We start from the raw sequence: 22,518 nt of genomic DNA, 5'->3' as shown, positions 1-22,518 counted from the left end.
CTTTCCCCACCAAGGCTTCTTCATATTCACCCCTTCAACAGTGAACCGCTTTTCGGTGCTGTAGAAAAACTCCCTGAGACAACGGAGAGTTACGACTACATTTGATTGCAAATCACTTCTGTAGACACAGATTCAAGATGTGACACGATCCTTCTCTACCTTTCCTTTTCCCATTCCCAGCACAAACATCATGTACTCATGGATGATACGCTCATGTCAGCGCACAGCTTGCCTTTCCATCTCAAACGCTGAGATTTATCAGGATGAGGGGCAAACTCACACAGCGGAGCACCAACCCAGCTCAGCTCGTTAGAAATCACCACCACACAAACGCTCACGGCCAGCAATCACCCCGTAGCACTACAGACAAACAAAACCCCGCTGGGATCCCAGCGAGTCAAACCAAATCACGCGCTGGAAAGCCGAGTAATACCTAAGTATTGATTTGTTGCAGATTCTAAGGTGGTAAAAATAGAGTGAATCTCGATGTTCCATTAACTTAAGGTGACTCTTGCCTACACTCAGATAAGGAGCCGAGGGGAGAGGCCATCATTTGAGTTTACGGGTTAGAGAAGACGGGGACAATTAGTAACATCACACCAGAGTCTCCCACCTGCACGAGCACCGTATTCAATAAGCAGAGATTCAAGGGCTTCAGGCTGAAAGTCAACCTGCCAGAGAACTCAGTGAAGGTTGTGTTTCCCATCCTAAGCCAACAGAAAAATGTGTTTTGCTTTAAAGTCACCTGCTTGCTGGTCCCACACTCGTGGGAATGTGCCTAAGTCTTTTACAGCACAGCCACGGAAGTCTCAGATACTTTCAAGACAGTATTTATGACAGAAACGAACCATTCAGGACATGTATGTTACAGGCACTTTAAAGGGGGGGGTGGGGGGTGGGGAGACGTTCTTTTTCACTTGGCCAACAAAAGGTACTTTTCAAGGCCTTCTAGTCAAAGTGGAGAATTAGGTAACTACGTGCTCTAACGTAAAACCAGAAAACTTGTTTTACTATCAGTAAACTCACAGGGTAACGGTACCGTTAACCCCACCATTTCACACCAAGGTGCTCTCGACTGGACACTCTGCAGCGACAGTGTGGTGACGCAACAGAGAAAATAGACTTCCTAACAAAGAGACGCTCCAAAGCTGCTCCTGAAACAGCGTTATGCAGCACCTGACAGCGTTTCCCCCATTAAAAAGCACCTACCCTTCCTGGCAGAACAACTGCTGTAACCACGCTCGATGTCCCCGGGTCATACAGGCAGAGGACACTTCCCTCTGCTTCTCTCAAGCCAACCAGCAGCCCCGTTCCCGTCTGCCAGGAGACCTCCTTCACCACGCGGATGGTGGGAGGCGGCTGCTCACGGGCTCCACTGAAACGGTGTGCAGAGAGCCGCTCCCCCGTCACAGCGCTCACGACCTCCAGCACTTACAGTCACATAGAGGGATTCTACGTGGTCTCAGCAGATGCCCGGACACGCAGGCAGGCACCCGGCGCTACCTTCCGATCACCTACAAAGTCAGCTACCTCATCTGCTCAGCCACTCTCAGCACCTCTCACGGGACACTCCTCTGCATCCTACTAAATGCTTTGCAAACCCGGCTGCAGCGCCTAACAGGGCTTTCCTCCTTCTTCTGTTTGTATTCAGGCTAGCAACAAAAAAGCAGGGCCGTTTCCTGCTGTAACACTGGGGGGGAACTCTTTCTGCAGGCGATGTTATGATGGCACCAATAAATACGGCCCAAAACAACACTCGGACTTTTTTGACAACTGCCCTTCATTCAATCAGAAATTGAGGAGGGGTCACTGACTTGCGCCTGTTATTTTAATGGCTCAAGATTGGCGCAGGCTGTTGTCATTTCAAAGTTTAACTACACTAATGTTGTGATATTAGCATTTTCCTAGTTTTTTTCATAGCTCACCCTTTCTGTTCTCTCAAAACGTGAGGCACCTGAGCAGCACCAACCTGACACAGCTGATGCTGTGACCCCGTGCCTCAGGTCACCTCCAGGCAGTAACAACTTCACAGCAAGACCCAGTTGCAAGGAAAAGGCTCACCTCTGCAGAACTGCCCGCGCAGCACAGACCCTCGGGTGGTCTCATCTTCCCCAAGAGCCTGAATATCACCTCGGGAAACTGCAGCAGGCTGCTCATTACCTGAGCCGCGAGGTCTCGCATTCTTCACTCTAAATAAAGACAAAAATGCAAAAAGAGACTCCTGACAGCCAGAGACATTTCTGAGATTGACAGAAGTTTCATCACTTTGCCGTGAACAATCTCCCGTCTACCTCCTGTAGCTCTTCTCCTGACCAAAACAGCGCTCAGGGCAGCTTTGGATCTCACAGCAGAGCAAAGGGAGAATCCTTTGCCTTTCTGATGCCTGCGAGGTCACCAACAAAAAGGGACACAGGGGTATTGACAAGATAAATAACAGGGAGAAACAAGCCCAGGACGCTGAAGTCAAATCTACTCACACAGGTTAGTACGATGTGATCTGAGAAAAATCATCTTTTCAAAAGCTTCTCAGTAATAGGGAGAAGTTTCCATTTGTCCCTTTCCTTGATTTCATACTTTATTCTTAATTTTCCATTGACTTCTAGTAGATTTCATGCATCGTTTGTGTCTTGTTCACTTTTGGCATGTGTATTTTGAACAACATTCGTAAGGACCTTCATTCTCTAAACTCTTCCACAAAACATACTCTTGATATGCTCACGTTACAAGCAATACAGACTTTCATAGCTCATCAGTTACACAGCAGTTTTCCATACGCTTATGATGGAAACATAACACAGCACAGATTTTTTTTTCTACAATTAGAGCCTCATAGTCCTCATTCCAGTCCTTTCCTTCCTATTGCCTGCCCTTATCACACCTCTGCAGGATTTCACAAACATTTCTAGGCCTTTCAGACACTTCCCACACTTCTGGAGGTGCTCCACAAAGAGTTCATGGTTCCGTACATCAAGAGAGATTTTTGTTGTGGAAAAACTGAAAAGCTGAAGTGATTTACAAGGTTAAACAGGCACCTTAATAAGAGATATATACTCTGGTTTCTCTTCAGGTCTTATCAATCTTTCTCTATTCCCGACACGTGGAAAGACAAACTCCTTCAAGTAACTGTGTTTTGCAGGTTCTGAAATGGTTCCTGAAAACGCCTCCCGAAGGCAAGGCAGATTTAATCACCCCGTTCAAATGGCACTGCTTTCTTCACGGCGTCTCAAAAGGGAGACATGAAACGCAGCTCGCTGTGCCTGGGTGTCCCACCTGCTGGCCAAGGCAGGCGTCAGCGCGAGCCCTTACCCCGTGCTACGGAGCAGTACAGCCAGCGCTTACACGGGCTCACACGGCGTGTTGCGGTGTCTGTGCCGTACGTGTTCTCCTGCAAACAAAGGGCTACGATCGCTCCTGCCAGCGTGCACTGGGAACCTGTGTCCCTCCCAGCACAGGAGGTCACAGCTCGCTCTGAAGCCCGGGCTCGGGGAGCAACACAAGGGCATTCAAGGGCAGCGCTGACAAGGAAATACAAGTTACACAGACGGGCCTGCTGTGGAGAAAGGTTATGCTCTGAAGGCCGGGCAGTGGAATCGGCTGCACTTCCAGTCCCAGGCACGGGAACTCTTTGAGAGCATGTTCCAGTACCTTCTGCCAGCATGAAAAGCACAAGCGCGTGACACACGGGACGCGGCCGTCAGGGTCCCGCACTAGGCGCAGGGCAACGTTTTGATGGAAGTGCTTCATGATCACTCATAGAATATGTTCTACTAGTAGCAAGGTAGTTTTAAGAAAAAGAGTGAGCAAGTCTCTTGCAGCAGGGCAGCTAAGAGCAGTCAGGAAACCTCCTCACCTGCCGTGAGCCGTGAGCCGCCCCGAGTCACCCTGCCTTTGCCGCTGCCTCCCGCGACAGGCCAAGAGCACAGAACTTTGTGTGGCCAAACTGGAAGTCACGCTTTAAGGATTTAAACTAACTGGGGAGACGGGAGTTTAAAAGCAAACCACTCACCGCCCCAAACTCCCCACCAAGCCAGAAATCCTTCGTCCCTGGTGGAAAGCTCACACCCTGACACAGAGCAGTCCTGTCTACAGCGCACATCAGATGTGCTTCTCCGACCACTGCCACTGGCAAGAACCATCAGGTAAGGAACCCTCCGACATCTGGACCCTTCAGGTGACTTTAAAGCTAGTCATGCTGCCGTTATTAACAGCGTACAAAAGCATGTGAAACTGCCAGCGCATCAGGCGCGCCCAGGTTCCCTGAGTGAGCCAACGGGCATTTGAAACATTTTTTTTTCTATGCACTTGCTTGGCAATATGGAACCAGGGAGGTAAAACCTATAATAAATTATGAGCAATATATATACTGATCTGGTTATCAGGATGTTGTACTTGCATCATTCTGCTAAGTTAAACCAAGGATGACTGGGAAATCAAAGCAGTGGGAAAAGAGAGAGAGACCGGTTAAAGGCGTGAAGCCTCTCCTTTAAGAGACATGTCCAACACTAACTGCGTTTCTGCTCTCTTTGAAAACACCGACTACAACCACATTCCTATTTCTGTCAGCAGTCAGATTAGTGTAAATCGCCACAGGCTTACTCCATGCTCAGGAGTAAACCAGAATCCAGCCTCCCAGCTGGATCCTATCCCACAGCGGGCTGGGCACAAGCGGCCAAAATGACCATTCTCCTTCACCCTGGGAACTTAGGACTCCCATGGTTATTCTCCAACACGACTACTCTTGCATGCAGGAGCTGCAGTCCCTCTCTAACGCGGCCAAGCTAGCAAAAGCTCCTCAAGTCACTCCTGAAAGTGTGCTCTGTTGCACGCTGCTTGGCGTACCTGGACAGACGGGCGCAGGCGCCGAGTGTCTCAGGGCAGAGCGCACACGCAGCCGTCCCGACAGAGGCAGAGCCCAGGGAAGACAACGTTCCCAGTGCTCCCACAGCGCTGGCCCCTCGCAGCACCACTTCCAGAGTCACGGAGTCACAAGGGAGAGAAAGGCCTTCCGGAATCCCTGGAGGCAGCTGGTCCAGCCCCTGCGCACGCAGGGTCACCCAGAGCAGGCTGCCCAGGGCCAGGGCCCGGCGCCTGCTGAGCCCCCAGTGCTCAAACACACTCCTTGCAAACAGCCGCCCGACGAGGGGAGCTGCAGAAACGTTGGCAGCCCACGCGACAGGCCCAGGGGTTTGGGGACTCGCTCCGACCAACTGAAGTATCCTCTCCTCCACCCCAGTAAAACACCACCACACCAGCAGGGGCTTGTCACCATTCTTCCTCCAAAACTCTCTCTCTCCAAATCTCTTGCTGAAACAAGCTTTCATTTATTATGATTGGTTTGATTCCCTCACTCACACAAATTTTCTGACGCAAAAAAGAAAGCCCTTTATGGAGTGGATGGGATTTACAATCACAAACACCTCTGTGTTCGGTTTTCAGAGAGAGCCCCTTACTTTTTCAGGGAACTCAACTTTTGGAGGCAAGGACCTACTGTTCGGGGATGCCTGAAAAACGCCAACAGCACAAAAGCAAAGGACAGAATTTAAAAGCTTAGATCCACAACAGGTTACTTTTTCTGAAAAATCAGGCTTTGAATCTGTGCCATCAGGAGGCTTCCCATCTGCTCACAGCCATGTGGATCCTTCTACCCATGCAGCAGCCTGAGATCACGGGGATGATCTCAGTGGCAGTGGTTAGCTACCTGGGGACAACAGATGCTTCTGACACTCCCTGGGCACTGATCCAGCCTCGGACAGCCTGGAGCTGTTCTGTCCCGCTGGCCTCACCACGGACAATATGGCCAAGCAAACGACAGCACGTGCTTTGCTGACACCGCGCTCCTTTGCAACGTAGGAATCCCAATAAGCGCCTCTGATGAAGCACATATTTGAGATGGACGCAGCTTACAGAGAAGCTGCCGCCAAAACAAACTAGCAATTTGTGATAACCAGGATGGAGGGAAGACATTCATCGCCTACAACAGGGAAATACTTTTCAGGAACCTCCAGCTTTTACATGCAATTTTGCCACTGATTTGTCACATAGAGCAGAAAAAGTCACTCGCTCAACCTCCCTGAGCCACAGCTCACCCACTCACAAAAGACTTCAAAGGCCCACGTAGCACTGCCTCTAGTTGAGTGTTAGGGGGCGTTTGGGCTTTAATCTGACCAGCACCGTGTCTCAGGCTCTCTCAGTCTCACCGTCACGCTTTAACATTGGCCGTGGACACGCAAGCAAGCTTCGGCTGGTTGGTTCTGTCGGTCTAATCACTGCCAGCAGTCACCAGGGAGGCAGAGGCCTGCCCAGTACGGATGAACCCCGCAAAGCACCAGCTGTACTGAGCGTGTGGAGGGGCAAAATTTAAAGAACAAAAGGAAAATACCAGTCCCGAGCGCGCTGTATTTCTGCACGCACCTGTACCTCTGGCTGTAAAGTTTCCCAGGACCTGGCCGGAATGCCTCGCCTTGCAGCTGTACAGCCCCGAGCCATCGTATGACACACTGATGATCTTCAACAGCTTCTGCCCAGTACGAGCTCTGCTGGGAGGTGCAATCCCGATACCGTCTTTAAACCAGAAAACAGGCACAGAAGAGCCGTGGCTGTCACAGGGAAGTTCAATGGTGTCTGCGCTCCCAAACACCAGCTCTCCCAGAAAGGCGCTCTCGTTCCTCAAGTATTCTGCAACGGGAGAAAGAAATGGAAATGAGTAACTAAGAGCAGGCGTCAGAGGACGAAAGGGCATTTCAAAAATCAACAGATCTTCTATTTGCCCTGCTGACGCTTCCACGTGCCCAGAGCTCCTCCTTGCCCGGGGGAAGCCTTGCCTGCAGCCAGGCAGGCCGTACTGCAGACAGGCAGCCGGGCACACGACAGTCAGGGCTCTGGCTGACCTGCAAGGGTGGCTTTGAACCTGTAGCGACCAAACCACGGCCCCCCCTCCAGGTGCGTCACAACAACCAGCACACACCTCTGGGGGGGGTCACCGCAACACCCAGTGGTGCACGGGGGGCTGATCTGGCAGCAAGGAGCGTGTGCTGAAAAGTGCACAGTTCAGCCTCTGGATCTCCATTTCTTGATTTCTGTGAGTCTGTCCACAACCCCTGTGGGACCCAGCACGGAGGGGATACAAGCAGCAGGAATGGGGATAAACCCGATTGCTCAGGTGGCTCTGGGGGGCCCAAAGGCAGCCTCCGTGGGCTGAAGGAAACAAGGGGGAAGGCCGCACAGCACGCGCAGGTTGCAATAGCTAAAACAAATGAACCCACCGCCAGCTCCCTGCTGGAGTTACTCTCTGGGCAGCAGCACCAAAGACTGAGCACGAAAGCTGAAATCCCTCTTTCCTCACTCTACCTACCAGCTGCGGCAGTTTGTTCCACCAGTGACGACAGGGAACCCTGCCACGGGCTGCAGAATTTTGTTTCACCGTAGGCTAATGACGCAAAGAAAGGTTCAGGCTCACGAGTCTCCCCAGGGAGGAATGTGGGGCGTGTTGGAGGTGTCGTTCTTGGGCCTGATGGTCTTCAGGCTCATTTGAGTGACACAAGCTCACTTCTGACACTGAATGGTTTATTCATCCTTTACCCCAGTTTAATAGAGGAGAATTAGCCCTCGACACCTGCCCTCAGCCCAGCCGGGTCAGCGGCCATAAGCCTGCTTATGCCCCTAAGGCACAACCATTTCTGGGTTGGTGCAAGATGGATCATGGAGGATCCCGTTCCAGCACAAAGGCACTGGAGTGCCGTGACTGCATCATTATCAAGCAAGAAGTAATTCAAACCAGAGCGGTCGGAACCTAATCCTGTGATCCAAACCTAGGAGGCCCGAGCTGATCCCTGATGGGAATCAGACACCGAGAGGTGACCCTCACTTTGCAGCTGAAGCAGAGCCATAGATTACAATTTGACTATGAAACCAACGCAGTTACAGCAGCTCTGAATTCCTCAGCATGTGGCGTTGGCTTCAAGCTGCTCTTCGGCCATTGAGCGAAGGAGCTGGAGCAGGCTAGGACAGAAAAATGGATTTGCTTCTCTCTTCGCCTCATGCGAATTTTTATTCTGGTGCAAATGTAAGCAGTAAAAATACAAAAATGTTTCCATCAACAGCCTTGCAGGGTAGCCATAAAGAATCCTGGGGGCCTGAAAACGTCGCATTTCATGGGAGGTATCACCTTGCAGAAGGAGTCACATTTTAACTACTAAGTTTACTAAAGGCTTTACTCAGCTCAATCTCACAGGGTTTTCTGCTTTTGATATTACAGAAACCTCCTGGTCCTTCAAGCCAAGGGGCAGATGCTTTAGGGGTAAGCGCACCACAAGTACCATGTTCACCACAGGACTAAGCTTCACACATCCAGGGATCTAAATCATACCCACGGCACTTGGCAGCCCGAGCTGTGAGCATGTTGGAAAGGGGCACCTGGACACTCAGCTCGGCTGCAGAGAAAGAGCACCTTTTTTTCTTTTTTTAACAAGCTCACCAGGTAAACAGCCAAAAGAGGGGCAAGCAGTAAACTGATAAGCTCTGTAGGAGGGTAAGGAAAAGAAGTCAGCACATAACAAAGAATCTGATGGCATTTCGGCATCGTAGGTGCCTTCAGACCTGGTTTTAGCCCAGCGTTTGTGCAGGGGGTGCTGTCGGATTTACAGTTCAGCTTCCTGAGCATAGAGTTGGATATCAAATGTCACTTCTATGTGGAGAGGGGATGAAGGCAGAGAGGGGCCTGGGCCATGCCAACACCCCCAGGGCCTGCGAGGCCCCCCCAGTCTCTTCCCAGGACAGCTGCTCTCGGTGGCTGAGCCCCCGGCGGGGTCTGGGCAGGTGGAGGTGCTGTGGGAGCGTGACAGTGACAGGCCTGGACACTGAGAGCGCCGCTGACCGTGCTGTATTTCAGCCGCTTGCTTGGAAAAGGGCAGCCGCTCACCCTCCCTGAGCTGCCGGCAGGGCTTTGGTTTTCATCCCTGACACCTCTGGATATTAAGGGCGTCAGCAAATAGAAAGCTCCGGGAAGGGAATGGTTATAAAGGGGAAAAGGAGAACAAACACATTGGCAGTGACAGTATCCCTGCATGAAGGGCAGTGCACGCTCCGCGCTTGAGGGGGAAGGAAAACTTTGGGGCTAAGATGTGGCTTATGGCACAGCAGTCCTCAAAGAAATGCACTTGTGTTGCGCAGGCTTCACTACGCTACGTACACAGATATTTGTATAGTAAGAAAGCGGCTGAGACACAGTCCAGGGATGTAGCTTCTGCTGCACAGCACTACATCCGGGGCTCTCTTACAGTGGCCACCGCGGTGACAACGTGGCATCAGCAAGTCTGCGCTTAATCGGATCTGTGCTCCCCAGCCCCACGGCAGTGTGCCGCACCAGAGGTTAATAATGGGGAAACCTCAAAACCTCCCGCCCAAGGGAAAGCTGCAAACCTTGAAGTCCTTCAGGCAGGAGTGTCTCAATAGCCCTTTGATTTCCTGCTGTAAAGGGCTTCCCAGTGTTACAAGCTTTTAGTTTTCCTCCACATGAAAAGCAGTTCAAAACCGTAAAGGGCTGAGCTGACTTGATCCCACATGCAGACCTTCACACCTCCCAGCAACCTTAAAACTCCCCGCGTCCAGATCTCCCCCTGCCGGAATCACCTCTTACCTACTTGGCCCTTAATCTTGGCGGCCCTGGCCGGTTTTCTCAGCCCGCTACACAAAACCACATTTTGTCATCCTTTTCTGACAGCAGCACATTGTCTGTTGTTTCGGTCACATTAATGATTGCCGAGGGACTAAAACACAGATCGACAGATACGCTGATTCGTACACTCCATGTCCCCAGAATATAACAACATCCCTGGTTGATTAATTTCATCACTTTGGTTACAGCACGACTATTAGTGATACTTGATGGCGTGACTTGGTTTCCTATCCCTTTGCTCCTTAAGCTCAGGGGTTAAGCTAGCCTGAGAGTGCTGTAGGAAAGCATCAGCCTTTAGGCAACGTTGAGAGTAGCCTTTCAGAATGAAGCTACAGTATTTAGCGGCAAAGAACAAGTCAATAAAATTATTGAAAGATTTCTGAGCCGTTAGGTGACTGCCAGCCTTCTTTTTAAGCTAGCTCCAAATGTCACGCTCATTGAGCTGATCTTACACTTTGTGAGTTAACTGATGGATGTACCAGGTCAGCTCTTCGTTATCGCTAACGAAAAAACATTTTGTCAAATACTCGATCAGCAGGGGGTGAATTTGATCTGGTGCTTGTATAAAAGACTCACCGCACGTGCATGGCATAACCTGAAGACAGCATGTTGATCCAAGTCTTGTGGCACATACCAAAGTATTTAGGTTTTTAAATAACCAGGAAATCTGGAAATACAAGTGCAAATTATGAGAAGCAGATGGGTTTGTTTCCTTCTGAGGAATAACGGCACGGGCGTTGTCCTCTGGAATAAAGAGAACTACTTCACGGGATAAGAAATGTGTTTGTGCAGATGTGAACAAAAATCAATCAACAACCCACTGCTGGGGGTGCGTGTGTGTATTTCCCCCCAACAGAGACATGGAAGGCTAGCAATTTAGTACAGTGTGACAATGAACTATTTTGAGCTGTAATAAAGAAAACCCATTAACCTCAAAAATTTAATTTTTTTTTAGAGCCAGTAGCCAAGGAACAGCCAAATGTAATTACTTGGTGAAATACTTTGTGCAAAATGGGTGCTTGGAATATTGACACGGCAAGAAAATGTGAAAATATGCTTTAGTAAAAAGTAGGATATTAAAGCACAGGGGAAAGTGTGTTGAGTGAACAAAGCACATTTCTGTCACAGTCAGTAAACACCATTAAAATTAAACGGCAGGGGAAAGCAAATGGACTATTTTTATCAAATATGAAATTAACCAATATACCTAATATATGGTATATACACACAAATACAATAATGTTAAAAATCCGGAATGCAGCAGAGTTAAAGGACGATGAACGTTTCTGTGCGCTCACCTACGTTTGTTCATGCCCTTCACGTAGATGCTACTTAGTGAACAAGACAAAGGAGGAGGAGTTGTGATTTCCAGATACGTAAAGCTAAAATACAACTTCCAGCCCCGGTTCCAGAGGACTTGCCGCTGACGTCCTTACACCTAAACCAAGTAAATTTAAGTCCTTGCATGAGCTAAACAGTGCCAGACTAAGAGAAATGATTTGGTTTGTAAGCATCTGTGCTTGCAAGCATCTCAAGCAGATTTATTCCACCTGAGTGTGATCCATTCGTGGAACCACAGCCAGAGGAAATGCAATAGCTGACTGACTGTGGCTTTGGACTGACCTGAAGGTCAGAAATATTTCCCTTCAAAAGTTCTCTCACCAATAGGGCCAAAGCAGGAGTTTTACAATACTCAGCTTTTTACTGTCTCTCTAGTATGACTGACGCTTGCTGGACAGGTCCAGTGTTGCCTGACATTGGGAGAGACCCTGTTCTTACTTGGCTTGAATAGAAATGATCAGATATTGAAAGAAACAAGTGGATGATGAATGTACTTGGAACAAACCTAGTAGAGTGTTTCTTATTCAAAGCTGTGATTTGAAATAGCTTTTGCAGCAAGAGCAAAGAGCCTCACGTCAGGTTTGGACCCTAACAGCGAGGGTTTGGGACCACTAAATGAGGCTTTGTGCGTTAAAAGATGGCTTTGGGCTCTAAAACTCGGTGTGGAAAGAGAAAATGACGGTCTGAGCATTAAGAGACCGCATTCGATGCCAACAGTAAAGGTTTGGGATATAAAAATGAGGCTTGGATAATAAAAATGAGGTTTTAGTACCTAAATGTGAGGGCTTGGGGCTTTAAAGGAGGCACTGAGCATTAAAAAAGGGCTTCGGGCCCCTCTTGGCTGTTAAAAATGAGCCTTTGAGGATTAATCAAGGGGTTTGGACTGAAACGCATGGTTTAGAACGAAAAAATGACGGTTTGAGCATTAATAGAGTGGATTTGATGCTAAATGGGAGGCTTTGGGACCTAAAAAGGAGGCCACTGAGTATTAAGAGGGGTTTGGTCCCTGAAAGTGAGGCTTTGGGACCTAAAAAACAGGTTTGGACCGTGATAGTGAGGGTTTGGGATATAAAAATGAGGCTTTGAGGGTGAAAAGAGAGCTTTGGATCTAAAAAATGAGGTTTTGGCACCTAAAAGTGAGGCTTTGGATGCTACAAGTGAGGCTTTGGGACTTTAAAAGTAGGCACTGGGCATTAAAAGAGGGGTTTGGACCGTGAAAGTGAGGCTTCGAGTGGTAAAAATGAGGCTTTGAACCCAAAAGACAGGTTTGGACCGTGAATGTGAGGGTTTGGGATTTAAAAATGAAGCTTTGAGCCTTAAAACAGGGGTTTGGAACAAAAAAAATGAGGCTTTGGGACCTAAAATAAGGCTTTGGGCCTTAAAAGAGGCGTTTCGACCCTGAAAGTGAGGGTTTGGGACCTACAAATGAGGGTTGGCAGTTGAAAATAGGGCTTTGGACATTACAAATGAGGTCTTGATACCTAAAAGTGAGGTTTTAATGCTTAATAGAGCAGTTTGGACCCTGAAAGTGGCGGTTTAGAAAAGAAAACTGAGGCTCTGAGCCTTAAAAGACGTGTTTGGCAGCAAAACGTGAGGCTTTGCAAGATATAAAAGAGGCTTTGAGAGTAAAAATGACAGGTTTGCACCCTGAAAAGTGAGGGTCTGGGACCTTAAGAGGAGGCTTTGAGCATTCAAAGAGGGGTTTGGAACTCAAAAAATGAGGGGCGGCAGGACCCCATAAGCAGAGGCTGCAAGGTTTAAAACGGGTTTAGACACTGAAAGTGAGGCTTTGGGTGGTAAAAGTGAGGCTTTGAGCATAAAAAGAGGGGTTTGGACCCTGAACGTGAGGGTTTGGGATCTAAAAATGAGGCTTTGCCAGTGGAAATAGGGCTTTGGACATAAAAAATGAGGTCTTGGCTCCTAAAAGTGAGCTCAGGTTTGGGTGCTAAAAGTGAAACTTTGGAACCTAGAAATGAGGCTTTGAGTGTTAAAAGGGGGGTTTGAAACCTGAATGTGAGGGTCTGGCACATAAAAATGAGGCTTTGAGCCTTAAACAAGGGGGTTTGACTCTCAAACGTACCGTTTGGAAGGAAAAAATCATGATTTGAGCATTAATAGACAGGATTCGATGCTAGAAGGGAGGGTTTTGTGTTCCCAGCCCACCTTTCAACACTCAAAGCCTCATTTTTCAGTCCCAAACCCTCACTTTCAAGGTCGAAACCCCTCATTTAAGGCACAAAGCCTCCTTTTTTAACAGCCGAACCCTGTCTTGTGGGTCCAAACCCCACTTTTAAGGCACAAACCCTGATTTTTAGGTCCCAAACCCTCGCTTTGAGGCTCCAAACCTATCTTTTCCACACAAAGCCTCATTTTTATATGCCAAACCTTCACTTTTAGGGTCCAAATCCCTCCTTTTTAGGCACACACCCTCATTTTTAATAGCCTAAGCCTCCCTTTTATTGTCCAAACCCCTCTTTTAATGCTCAAAGCCTTATAGTCAGGACTGCAAACCTCACTTTTAGGGACCAAACCCCTGTTTTAAAGATCAAAGCCTCATTTTTAACACCCAAAGCCACACTCCCAGCGTCCAAACCCCTCTTTTAATGCTCAGTGCCTCCTTTTATGTCCCAAATCCTCACCTTTAGAATTGAATCCTGTCTTGTAAAGCTCAAGCCTTCATTTGTTCGTTCCAAACTGTGGGTTTTAGGGTCTAACCCCTTGTTTAATGCTCAAAGCCTCATTTTTATCACCCAAACCCTCACTGCAAGGGTCCAAACCCCTCTTTTAAAGCTCAGTGCTACCTTTTGAGGTCCCAAGCACTCACTTTTAGCATTCAAATCCAATCATTTACTGCTCAAACCATCATTTTTTGCTCCAAATTGTGAGTTTTGGGGTTCAAACCCATCTTTTAAGGCTCAAAGCCTCATTTAGAAGTCCCAAACCTTCACTTTTAGGGTCCAAACCCCTCCTTTTCATGGACTAAATCTCATTTTTACATTCCAAATCCTCCCTTTTATTGGTCAAACCCCTCTTCTAAGGCTCAAAGCCTCATTTTTAGGTCCCAAACCCTCCCTTCAAAGCACCCAAAACCTCACTTTCAACAGCAAAGCCTCAGAGTTAGGACCATAAACCTCACTTTTAGGCTCCAAACCCCTGTTTTAAAGGTCAAACCCTCACTTTTAGGACCCAAAGCCCTCTTAACACAGCTAAAGCCTCCGCTTGAGCATTAAACCCCCTCTTTTAGCGCTCAGTGCTTCATTTTTAGGTGCCAAACCAACCCTCACTTTTAGCATCAAATCGACTACATTATTGCTCAAACCGTAAGTTTTTTGTTGCAAACCATGAGTTTTAGAGCCCAAACCCCTCTTTTAAATCCAAAAGACTCATTTAGATGTCCCAAACCCTCACTGCTAGGGTCCAGACCTGCCTTTTTTACTGACAAAACCTCATTTATATCTTGCAAAGCCTCACATTTAGGGTCTAAATCATCGTTTCGGGCTCAAAGCATCCTTTTTTGTTCCCAAACCAACCCTCACTTTTAGGACCCAAACCCCTCCTTTTTAGGGACAAACCCTCATTTTTAAGTTCAAAAGCCTCCATTTTATTGTCCAAAGCCCTCTTTTAAAGCTCAAAGCCTCATTTGTAACAGCCAAACCCTCCCTTGCAGGGTTCAAATTCCTCTTTTAAAAGTCAAAGCCTCACTTTTAACACCCAAAGCCGCACTTCCAGCATCCAAACCCCACTTGTAACGCTCAGTCCCTCCTCTTTAGCTCCCAAACCCTCACTTTTAGCAGCGACTCCAGTCCTTTCATGCTCTAACCATCAGTTTTTCTTTCAAAACCGTGCCTTTTAGGATCCAAACCCCTCGTTTAAGGCTAAAAGCCTCATCTATAGGCTCCAACCCTCACTTTCAGGGTCCATACCCCACTTTGAAAGCTAAAAGCCTCCGTTTTAAATTCCAAACCTTCACTTCTAGGGCCTGTGGTGGTTTGGCCGGCAGCTCAGCCCCACACAGTCGCTCGCCCCCTCCCCACCGGTAGATGGCGGAGGGAATCAGAAGGGTAACGCTCGTGCGTTGGGATAAGAGCAGTTTCATAAATGAAATTAAAAGAAACAACAACAGAAATGCAATGGAAAGGAGAACAACGAGAGGCGCAAAGCCCCGCGGGGTGGGGGGAAAGGGGTGGGAAGGGGGGGGGGCGGAGAGGGGGAACGAACCGCGGGAACAAACCCCACGCGCCGCAGCCGCTCACCCACCGCCGACCCGCCGCCGCCCCGCTCCCGAGCCGCAACTGCCCCCCGCACCCCACCTCACCCCCCCCCCTTAATATCCTGGTCGTGGTGTCACGTGGTATGGAGTGAACATGCCACTGGCCAGTCGGGGTCAGCCGCCCCCACCGCGGCCCCGCCCCTCCCAGCACCCCCCCACCCCCACCCCCCCGCGGCAGAGCGCGGGAAGCCGGAAAGGCAGCCGCCCCCCACGGTGAGGAGAATTAACCCCTTCTCAGCCAAAACCAGCACAGCCGCCTCCCCTTATTCCACACCGCTCACGCCATGCCCAGGTCCCATACCTGGGCTGCTGCACGCCGAGTCAGGCATCCTTCCGTCACTGCTGCACTTTGCTTGTGTCGCAGTTTATCTTCCATGGCTTGGGAGGCTCGTACTCTGGTATCGTGGATACAACACAGAGGTGACACACAGTATTATACAGCAGTTCGCATTGCCCCATTCAGTTCATTGCCTGTTTTCGCCCAAAATCAAACCCCCTTGAGGCACACGTCGGACTTCTCCGTCCTCCCGCATCACCCACCAAGTGCACCCAGGTCCTCGAGCAAAAGCAATCCCACGAACGGCTTTGCCTTTGCCTGAGGCAGGGAGGACCCAGACTGTGTTGCCCAGCGTACTTTTTGCGTGCGCTACAGGGCCTCCATCCCCTCCCACAGGATGTAGGATTTCTGACTGGGCAGGGCCAGCTCGCCTGGCAGATCCCCTCCTGTTGACTAACCACGTGGCTTTTGCCAAATGTGCACCCCAGGGCCTGAATGTCCCACCCCCCCTTGCTCTCAGCGTAGCTTTTAACAGTCCATTGTACCCCTCCATTTTCCCAGAGGCTGGTGCGTGACAGGGGGTGTGATACACCCACTCAATGCCGCGCTCTTTGGCCCAGGGGTCTATGAGGTTGTTTCGGAAATGAGTCCCGTTGTCTGACTCAGTTCTCTCTGGGGTGCCATGTCGCCACAGCACTTGTTTTTCCAGACCCAGGAGAGCGTTCCGGGCAGTGGCGTGGGGGACAGGAGATGTTTCCAGCCAGTCAGTCAATGTTTCTACCATTGTAAGCCCATGGCGCTTGCCTTGGCGGGTCTGTGGGAGTGTGATATAGTCAATGTGCCAGGCCTCCCCATATTTATATTTCAGCCATCGTCCCCCACACCACAGAGGCTTTACCCGCTTTGCTTGCTTGATTGCAGCGCACGTGTCACATTCGTGGATAACCTGTGCAATAACATCCATGGTCAAGTCCACCCCTCGATCACGAGCCCACTCTATGTTGCATCTCTCCCTTGATGGCCTGAGGTGTCATGGGCCCACCGAGCTAGAAATAGTTCACCCTTTTGCTGCCAGTCCAGATCCACCTCAGCCACTTCAATCTTGGCAGCCTGATCTACCTGCTGGTTGTTTCGATGCTCTTCAGTGGCCCGACTCTTGGGGATGTGAGCATCCACATGCCGTACCTTTACAACCAGGTTCTCTTCCTGGGCAGCAATATCTTGCCCCAGTGCGGCAGCCCACATGGGTTTGCCTCTGCGCTGCCAGTTCTGCTTCCATTGCTGCAGCCAGCCCCACAGGGCATTTGCCACCATCCAGGAGTCAGTACAGAGATAGAGCACTGGCCACTTTTCCCGTTCAGCAATGTCTAAGGCCAGCTGGATGGCCTTTACCTCTGCAAACTGACTCGATTCACCTTCTCCTTCAGCAGTTTCTGCTACTTGTCGTGTAGGACTCCATACAGCAGCCTTCCATCTCCGGTGCTTTCCCACAAGGCGACAGGACCCATCAGTAAACAGGGCATACTGCTTCTCATTTTCTGGCAGTTTGTTATACAGTGGGGCCTCTTCAGCACGTGTCACCCCCTCCTCTGGTCATATTCCAAAGTCTTTGCCTTCTGGCCAGCCCATGGTCACTTCCAAGACTCCCGGGCCACTGGGGTTCCCTACTCGAGCCTGCTGGGTGATCAGTGCGACCCATTTACTCCATGTAGCATCACTTTGTGCTAATCCCACCTGGCACTGCTTGTGGTTCTCCCGAGTGCGGGGGGCTTTGAAGAGCTCTTGGCGCACAACGGGCACCCAGCCTCTGTTCGCACCATACCCGATCGTCGCTCATGGGCTCTCCCCTGAGCCCGTCTGACCGTACGCCGGCAGAGTGGCGTTGTAACCGTGCCAGGAGCTCTCCAGCACTCCCTGACCATGATCACCAGAGATCTTTCTCTAACAAACCATCAAGTGCCTCCTCTTCAGAGAGTAGAAAGCAAATGCACACACAAGCACTGCTGTCTGCCAGGAGAGCCCTGACTGACTGTTTAAATTAAGAATCAAGACTGGCAAGCACACTTGACAGTAGCACTCAGTTCCAGGAGGACAGAAATGCAGATAAAATCTAGCCACTGCTTCACACCAGGAAAGTGATAAATGCCGGTCTTTTGCGTTACGCTGACATGAGTGTTAGTAACGGGAGATAAAGGAACTGACCGGCCTCCAGCTGCGTATTAGTGACAGCTGCTTCCAGCTGGTTCTTTGACTCAAGGCTTACCTGGCCCACAGAACTGCTGGATCCTGCGGAGACGAGCATGCCGTTCTCGTCCTTTAGGAAGCTCCTCTGAGACCAATAGGCTGGATCAGAAGCAAAGGCTTTCCTGTGCCCTGGATTCCTAGGGTCACACACGCTTGTGCTGTCGGTGTTCACAGAAGTCACACACCTCCTTCCTGCATCCTTCTCTCTGTCTGTATTCAAATTACAGCCATAGTATCAAACTACCAGCAATCAGGCTTTCACTAATAAATCATGGTCTAGTCTGGGTTTAAACCCAGTTCAAGAGCAAGGCACACCACACCGATGGCTGCTGTGGGATAAGCCTGCTCTTGAACCACGCCGGGTGATGCACAGCCCAGGAGTGAGTGACCTGAACCAACAGGCACATCAGGAACCGCCACTTGCATTTTTCCCTCTGCCTCACGTATGGGTCACCCACACAGCACAGTGCATTGGGAAACGCTTTTTATTTGAGGAACAGATGTCATTCAAAAGGAACCGCAGAACATTTCTCTCCGAGCATCCAAAGGCACTCGTTATCGTGACTGCTTTGGTGGGAACAGCATTCCTGCGATGGAAACCTGCAAGTTTTGCACAGAAGACAAAAGTACCAGCAACGTAAGAAACAAATGCTACCTTACTATGTGAAATTCTATTATTTCATAGCATTTTCCGACTGGCCTAGACTAAGAGGTTACAAGCATTGCCTAACAACTCACAAGAGACTATGGACTGGCTTCTGCCTGGAGCTTGCTTCTTCCCCACCACAAGCTAGTTATGGTTGGTTACATGGGAAGGGATGAATTGCAGCAAATAAATGGAGTGCGCTGACAACCTTGAGAGTCATCTTCCATGAGAAGGGGTTCTGATGGGGGATTAAACTACTTAGTTATCTGCGGCCTTATTTGCATGCTGGGCATGTCCTTGTAGTACGATCTGTCCAAGGTCTTGGTCTTTTCTCATGACAAAAGGACAGCAGAGAAGGACAGTAACTGACCTTCATTGCCCTCAAGTCCAAATATACCAGAACTGAGGTTGATTTGGCCCTACCACCTGTAGGAAACTCATCTGACAGCTACTGGCCTCTTTCCTGCTCTTTATCGTTCTGCCTATTTTTAAGTGAAAGAGGCAGAAACAAAGCAGAAAGGTGTCAGCAAGTGGGAAGAGATCACTATTTGATCACACAATCAAGTCTAGCAAGATGTGTACACCAACAGCTTGATGCTCATCATTGTTTTCGTTCCAGCTCTCTTAAATTCTCTAAACACATTTACCATAGTGTAAATATATCTATTTTGCATAACAAACATTATCATAACAGAAAAAACTCTCTCTCAACTGGGCTTCTGCTCGTTTCCTACCCATAACTCCCTACCTTTGGCCAATACACGACTGCTGAAAGGTGCTCTTGGATCCACATATCCTGCATTAGCTGGTTTTGTTACCGTTGAGAACAGCTTTGCTCTTGCGGCTGTAAAGCACGAGGGAAAAACGATCAGCCTTGTGCAATCAAAGCGATGGTTAGTTGTGCGTTATGTTCCCCCCTGAAAAATTACCTCCTCTTGGTCCGGATGAAGGCAGATGGGAAGGCTTGGCTCTCCCTGCAGCCAGCTGCCTCGGACCTCTAGGAAGGGTCTTGCCGTGTTGGCCTGAGAGAGAATTTCTGGCAACTGCTCTCTGTCTCCAGCGAGGAGCATGATCATTCTGATGAACAAAAAGCGTAAAGCAAGAAGGTAACTAATGACAAGGAGTTCATTGCACGGAACTCTCGGTGCTATTTCAAATTAGTGAATATGTTTCCTCTACAGGTGCAGTAAAATACACCCACGGCACAGAACGGCAGCCAGTTCTGACCATCAGCGCACACCAGCTTCACCCGGTATTTTTAGCCAAGCCGAAGGAAGACTGGAATAACAACAGAACCTACAGCTATAACTTAAAACCATTCCCGCACTCTGCAGAACCTGATTCTGACACGCTCGTCAGCACCCACAAGTTTCACGTGGCTGACAAAACAGCAGCCTTGCCCTTGTTTTTCCTGAAACGCCACTGCCCCAGGTGACTGAATCTCCAGGGCAACGGCGGGTTACGTTGGACAAAAGGAAGTGACGATTAAAATGAGGAAGAGAAAGCTACCTACACACCCCTTCCCCCTGGATGGAAGCTTTCAAACGCAGGACCTAAACCTTCCAAAGCCACCTGGGTACGTTTGCTTCCCCGGAGAACTATGGTTCCCCAAAACAGCACATGGATCACAGAACCACCACAGAAGTTCCCATGACACAGGCTTTGACCTGCCTATTTTGAGATACCGAAGTTAGGTAGGAATTTCTGTCCTAAAAGTGGTAAAATGAAAGCTGTGGAACTGCAGAGCTCACGCTATAATTTGAGGAAATAACACAAAAAAAGAACACCCCACGGTGCAAATTTTGCCTGTGGATTGGCATCCCGACCGCTCTCAGCAAGAGAGAGAGAGTTGCGTGCAAGGTACAAGAGATACACACAACACTCTCTTCATTCCACAGTGACCCAAACAACTTCCAATAATCCCAGCCCTCCATACCATACATCTCTGAATAACTGAGTGGTGAGAGCGGCTGACAGGGAAGAGATCTATTGATTCCTCAGATGCAAACAAACTATCAGAAGCGGAGCCAACAACAGCCTGGAACATTGAATTTACAACTTCACAGGGCAGCGTTGGAGCAGCGAAACATTTTGTTCCACTTTTGGGTTCAGCTGTAACGTAAGGTGTAGAGGCTCGTTCCTGGTATTTCAAAGAAGGGTGTGATAAGGAAAGCAGGATTCTCACCGAGCGCTGTTAAACCGGTTCGTAACCCCTGAGAGAAACCGGCCCACTCGGCAGAACTTCTACGCTTACCGTGAGATGAACGTTCATCGCCTGGGTCAGCTGTGCTGCTGGGACGTAGTGGGCACGCTGCAGACGGTGGACTGAAAGAATGCCAGGGTTCCGTAAAAATTTCTCCACACACTTCTATGAGAAATATCACATTTAAAACAATAGATGACGATACTGCCTCTTCTCTTTGCAAAGAGGGATGAAGGTTTTCTTCTTGTCCGCACTTACTTGTTCGGAGCCTGTGAAAGGCAGCTTCAGGAAGTCTTCCACCAGCCCCATCTCCCGACACATGTCATACATGTGTTTTAGTAGTTCGTCCATGTTTACCTTAGTGGTGTGTTGCTGCAGCAGAGCCCAAGCCTCCGCCGTGCACCTGTAATTGATTTTTCGAGATGTAAAGGAATATTAATAGGATAACAAAAAAGATGCCCCTCAACTATTGTGCTCAAAGTTTAAAGGAAATTTAGGGGTTTGTGATTTCTGTTGTTTGTTCTCCACCTTTCACAGGATTTCAATGCCAAAATGGTGGCATATATTTCTTTACCTGTTGGACAACAGCACAGTGAGGAAGAGCCGCACTTCACGACTGCTTGAGAACGACGGCTTCATCATCTGTGTGTATCTGAGGGCTCGCCCATGCTCTCCTTGGCACACGAGGGACTGAAGAACTCTCACGTGTTGCCACGACACAGGTTTGATTGCAGCCGGATGAAAGAGCAGGGCCAGGGAGCTCTGCAGGAGTCAGAGATCAGCTTTACTGAGATATATACACACACGCACGCAACAAAGCTATTCAAAAGTGTCTTCAGTGAGGGTGAAGGTCTGTTACAGAAACTGAGGCGATGACTAATGAAAGACTTGATACAGGACAGGCAAATGTAAATTCTGAAGGATTTGCAGCAAAAAATATTCAGTGAGCCGTACGGAGCAAAGGGAGTCTTTTAAAAGGAGCGATTCTCACTTTTCTAGGACCACCAAATCTCCGTATGCAAACATCACCTTTTATAACTACAGGTTATTCTCCCAGGCAAGCAGGTTATACTGACATCGTGACAGGCAAAGAACACCATTCAGCATCAGCAGGAACATGAATTAGATGGAAAAGTCATTTTTGCAGTCTTCCACCTCAAATCACGCTGCCGGGATGGTATTTTGAATATTTAAAGTACCCAAACCACTGCGTCTGAGAAAGTGCGCGCCTGCTCTGCTGGAAACAACCCAAACAGATGGCTTTGGCAAGTCACGTGTCAAGCATTATTAAAGGCAGCTTTGTCACTGCCTTAATCCATTTCCTGCCAACGTAACGGAAACCAAACTGCAGATCATCACGTCTTGCTGAAGGTGCTGCTGGAGCAGAAGTACAAAAAAAGCTTCCCATGGTTTATCACCTGTTATTAGCAAAGCACCAATTTTTAAAAACCATTTGATAGATCATGGCTTTGTACTGCAATGTTTGCCTAACTAAACTGTCACATACTTACGTCATAATCATTGTGATCTAGAAGCCAAAACCCTTTAATCAGCTTCACGAAACTCCAAGGGATGGCAAAGGCAGCTGCGAAGGAGTTGACGGAAGCTTCTGTTTTGTTCCGAAAGGAATGCATGATGTCTAGCAGCAAGTAAATTGGCTGATATCAAGTATCTAATTAACGCTAATAAATTTGCAAGACCAACAATTTATCCCTGAAATAATCACATGAAATAATATTATTCCTATGATTAATATAATAGGAATAAATAATAAAAGGAAATAAAAATATCATAGTGGTAGGACGCAGAAAATACTCATGTATTAGTCCTGCCGTTTTATGCTGTTGCAACCTGAAGATAGTCA

General features: G+C 48.8%; 1 protein-coding gene across 1 annotated transcript in view; it reads right to left on the bottom strand.

Annotated features, from left to right (window-relative positions):
- Positions 1-1,209: 1,209 nt before the first annotated feature.
- LOC142051003 (protein ELYS-like) overlaps positions 1,210-22,518 on the bottom strand; it is a gene marked incomplete at its 3' end in the record, with an annotated part of 98,734 nt that continues 77,425 nt past the window's right edge. Inside the window, exons 15-23 of the mRNA XM_075080196.1 lie at positions 22,166-22,312; positions 21,229-21,416; positions 20,913-21,057; positions 20,706-20,819; positions 19,381-19,528; positions 17,764-17,847; positions 6,461-6,675; positions 2,161-2,189; positions 1,210-1,375 (exon numbers count right to left, since the gene is read on the bottom strand). Coding sequence (XP_074936297.1) covers positions 1,210-1,375; positions 2,161-2,189; positions 6,461-6,675; positions 17,764-17,847; positions 19,381-19,528; positions 20,706-20,819; positions 20,913-21,057; positions 21,229-21,416; positions 22,166-22,312 — 1,236 coding nt within the window. The remainder of the gene's footprint in view (positions 1,376-2,160; positions 2,190-6,460; positions 6,676-17,763; positions 17,848-19,380; positions 19,529-20,705; positions 20,820-20,912; positions 21,058-21,228; positions 21,417-22,165; positions 22,313-22,518) is intronic.

This window comes from Phalacrocorax aristotelis, unplaced genomic scaffold (assembly GCF_949628215.1).
Source record: "Phalacrocorax aristotelis unplaced genomic scaffold, bGulAri2.1 scaffold_139, whole genome shotgun sequence".
In the NCBI taxonomy this organism is placed as follows: domain Eukaryota; kingdom Metazoa; phylum Chordata; class Aves; order Suliformes; family Phalacrocoracidae; genus Phalacrocorax; species Phalacrocorax aristotelis.
Note: the sequence above shows the minus strand (reverse complement) of the source record. Positions and strands in the feature narration are given on the sequence as shown.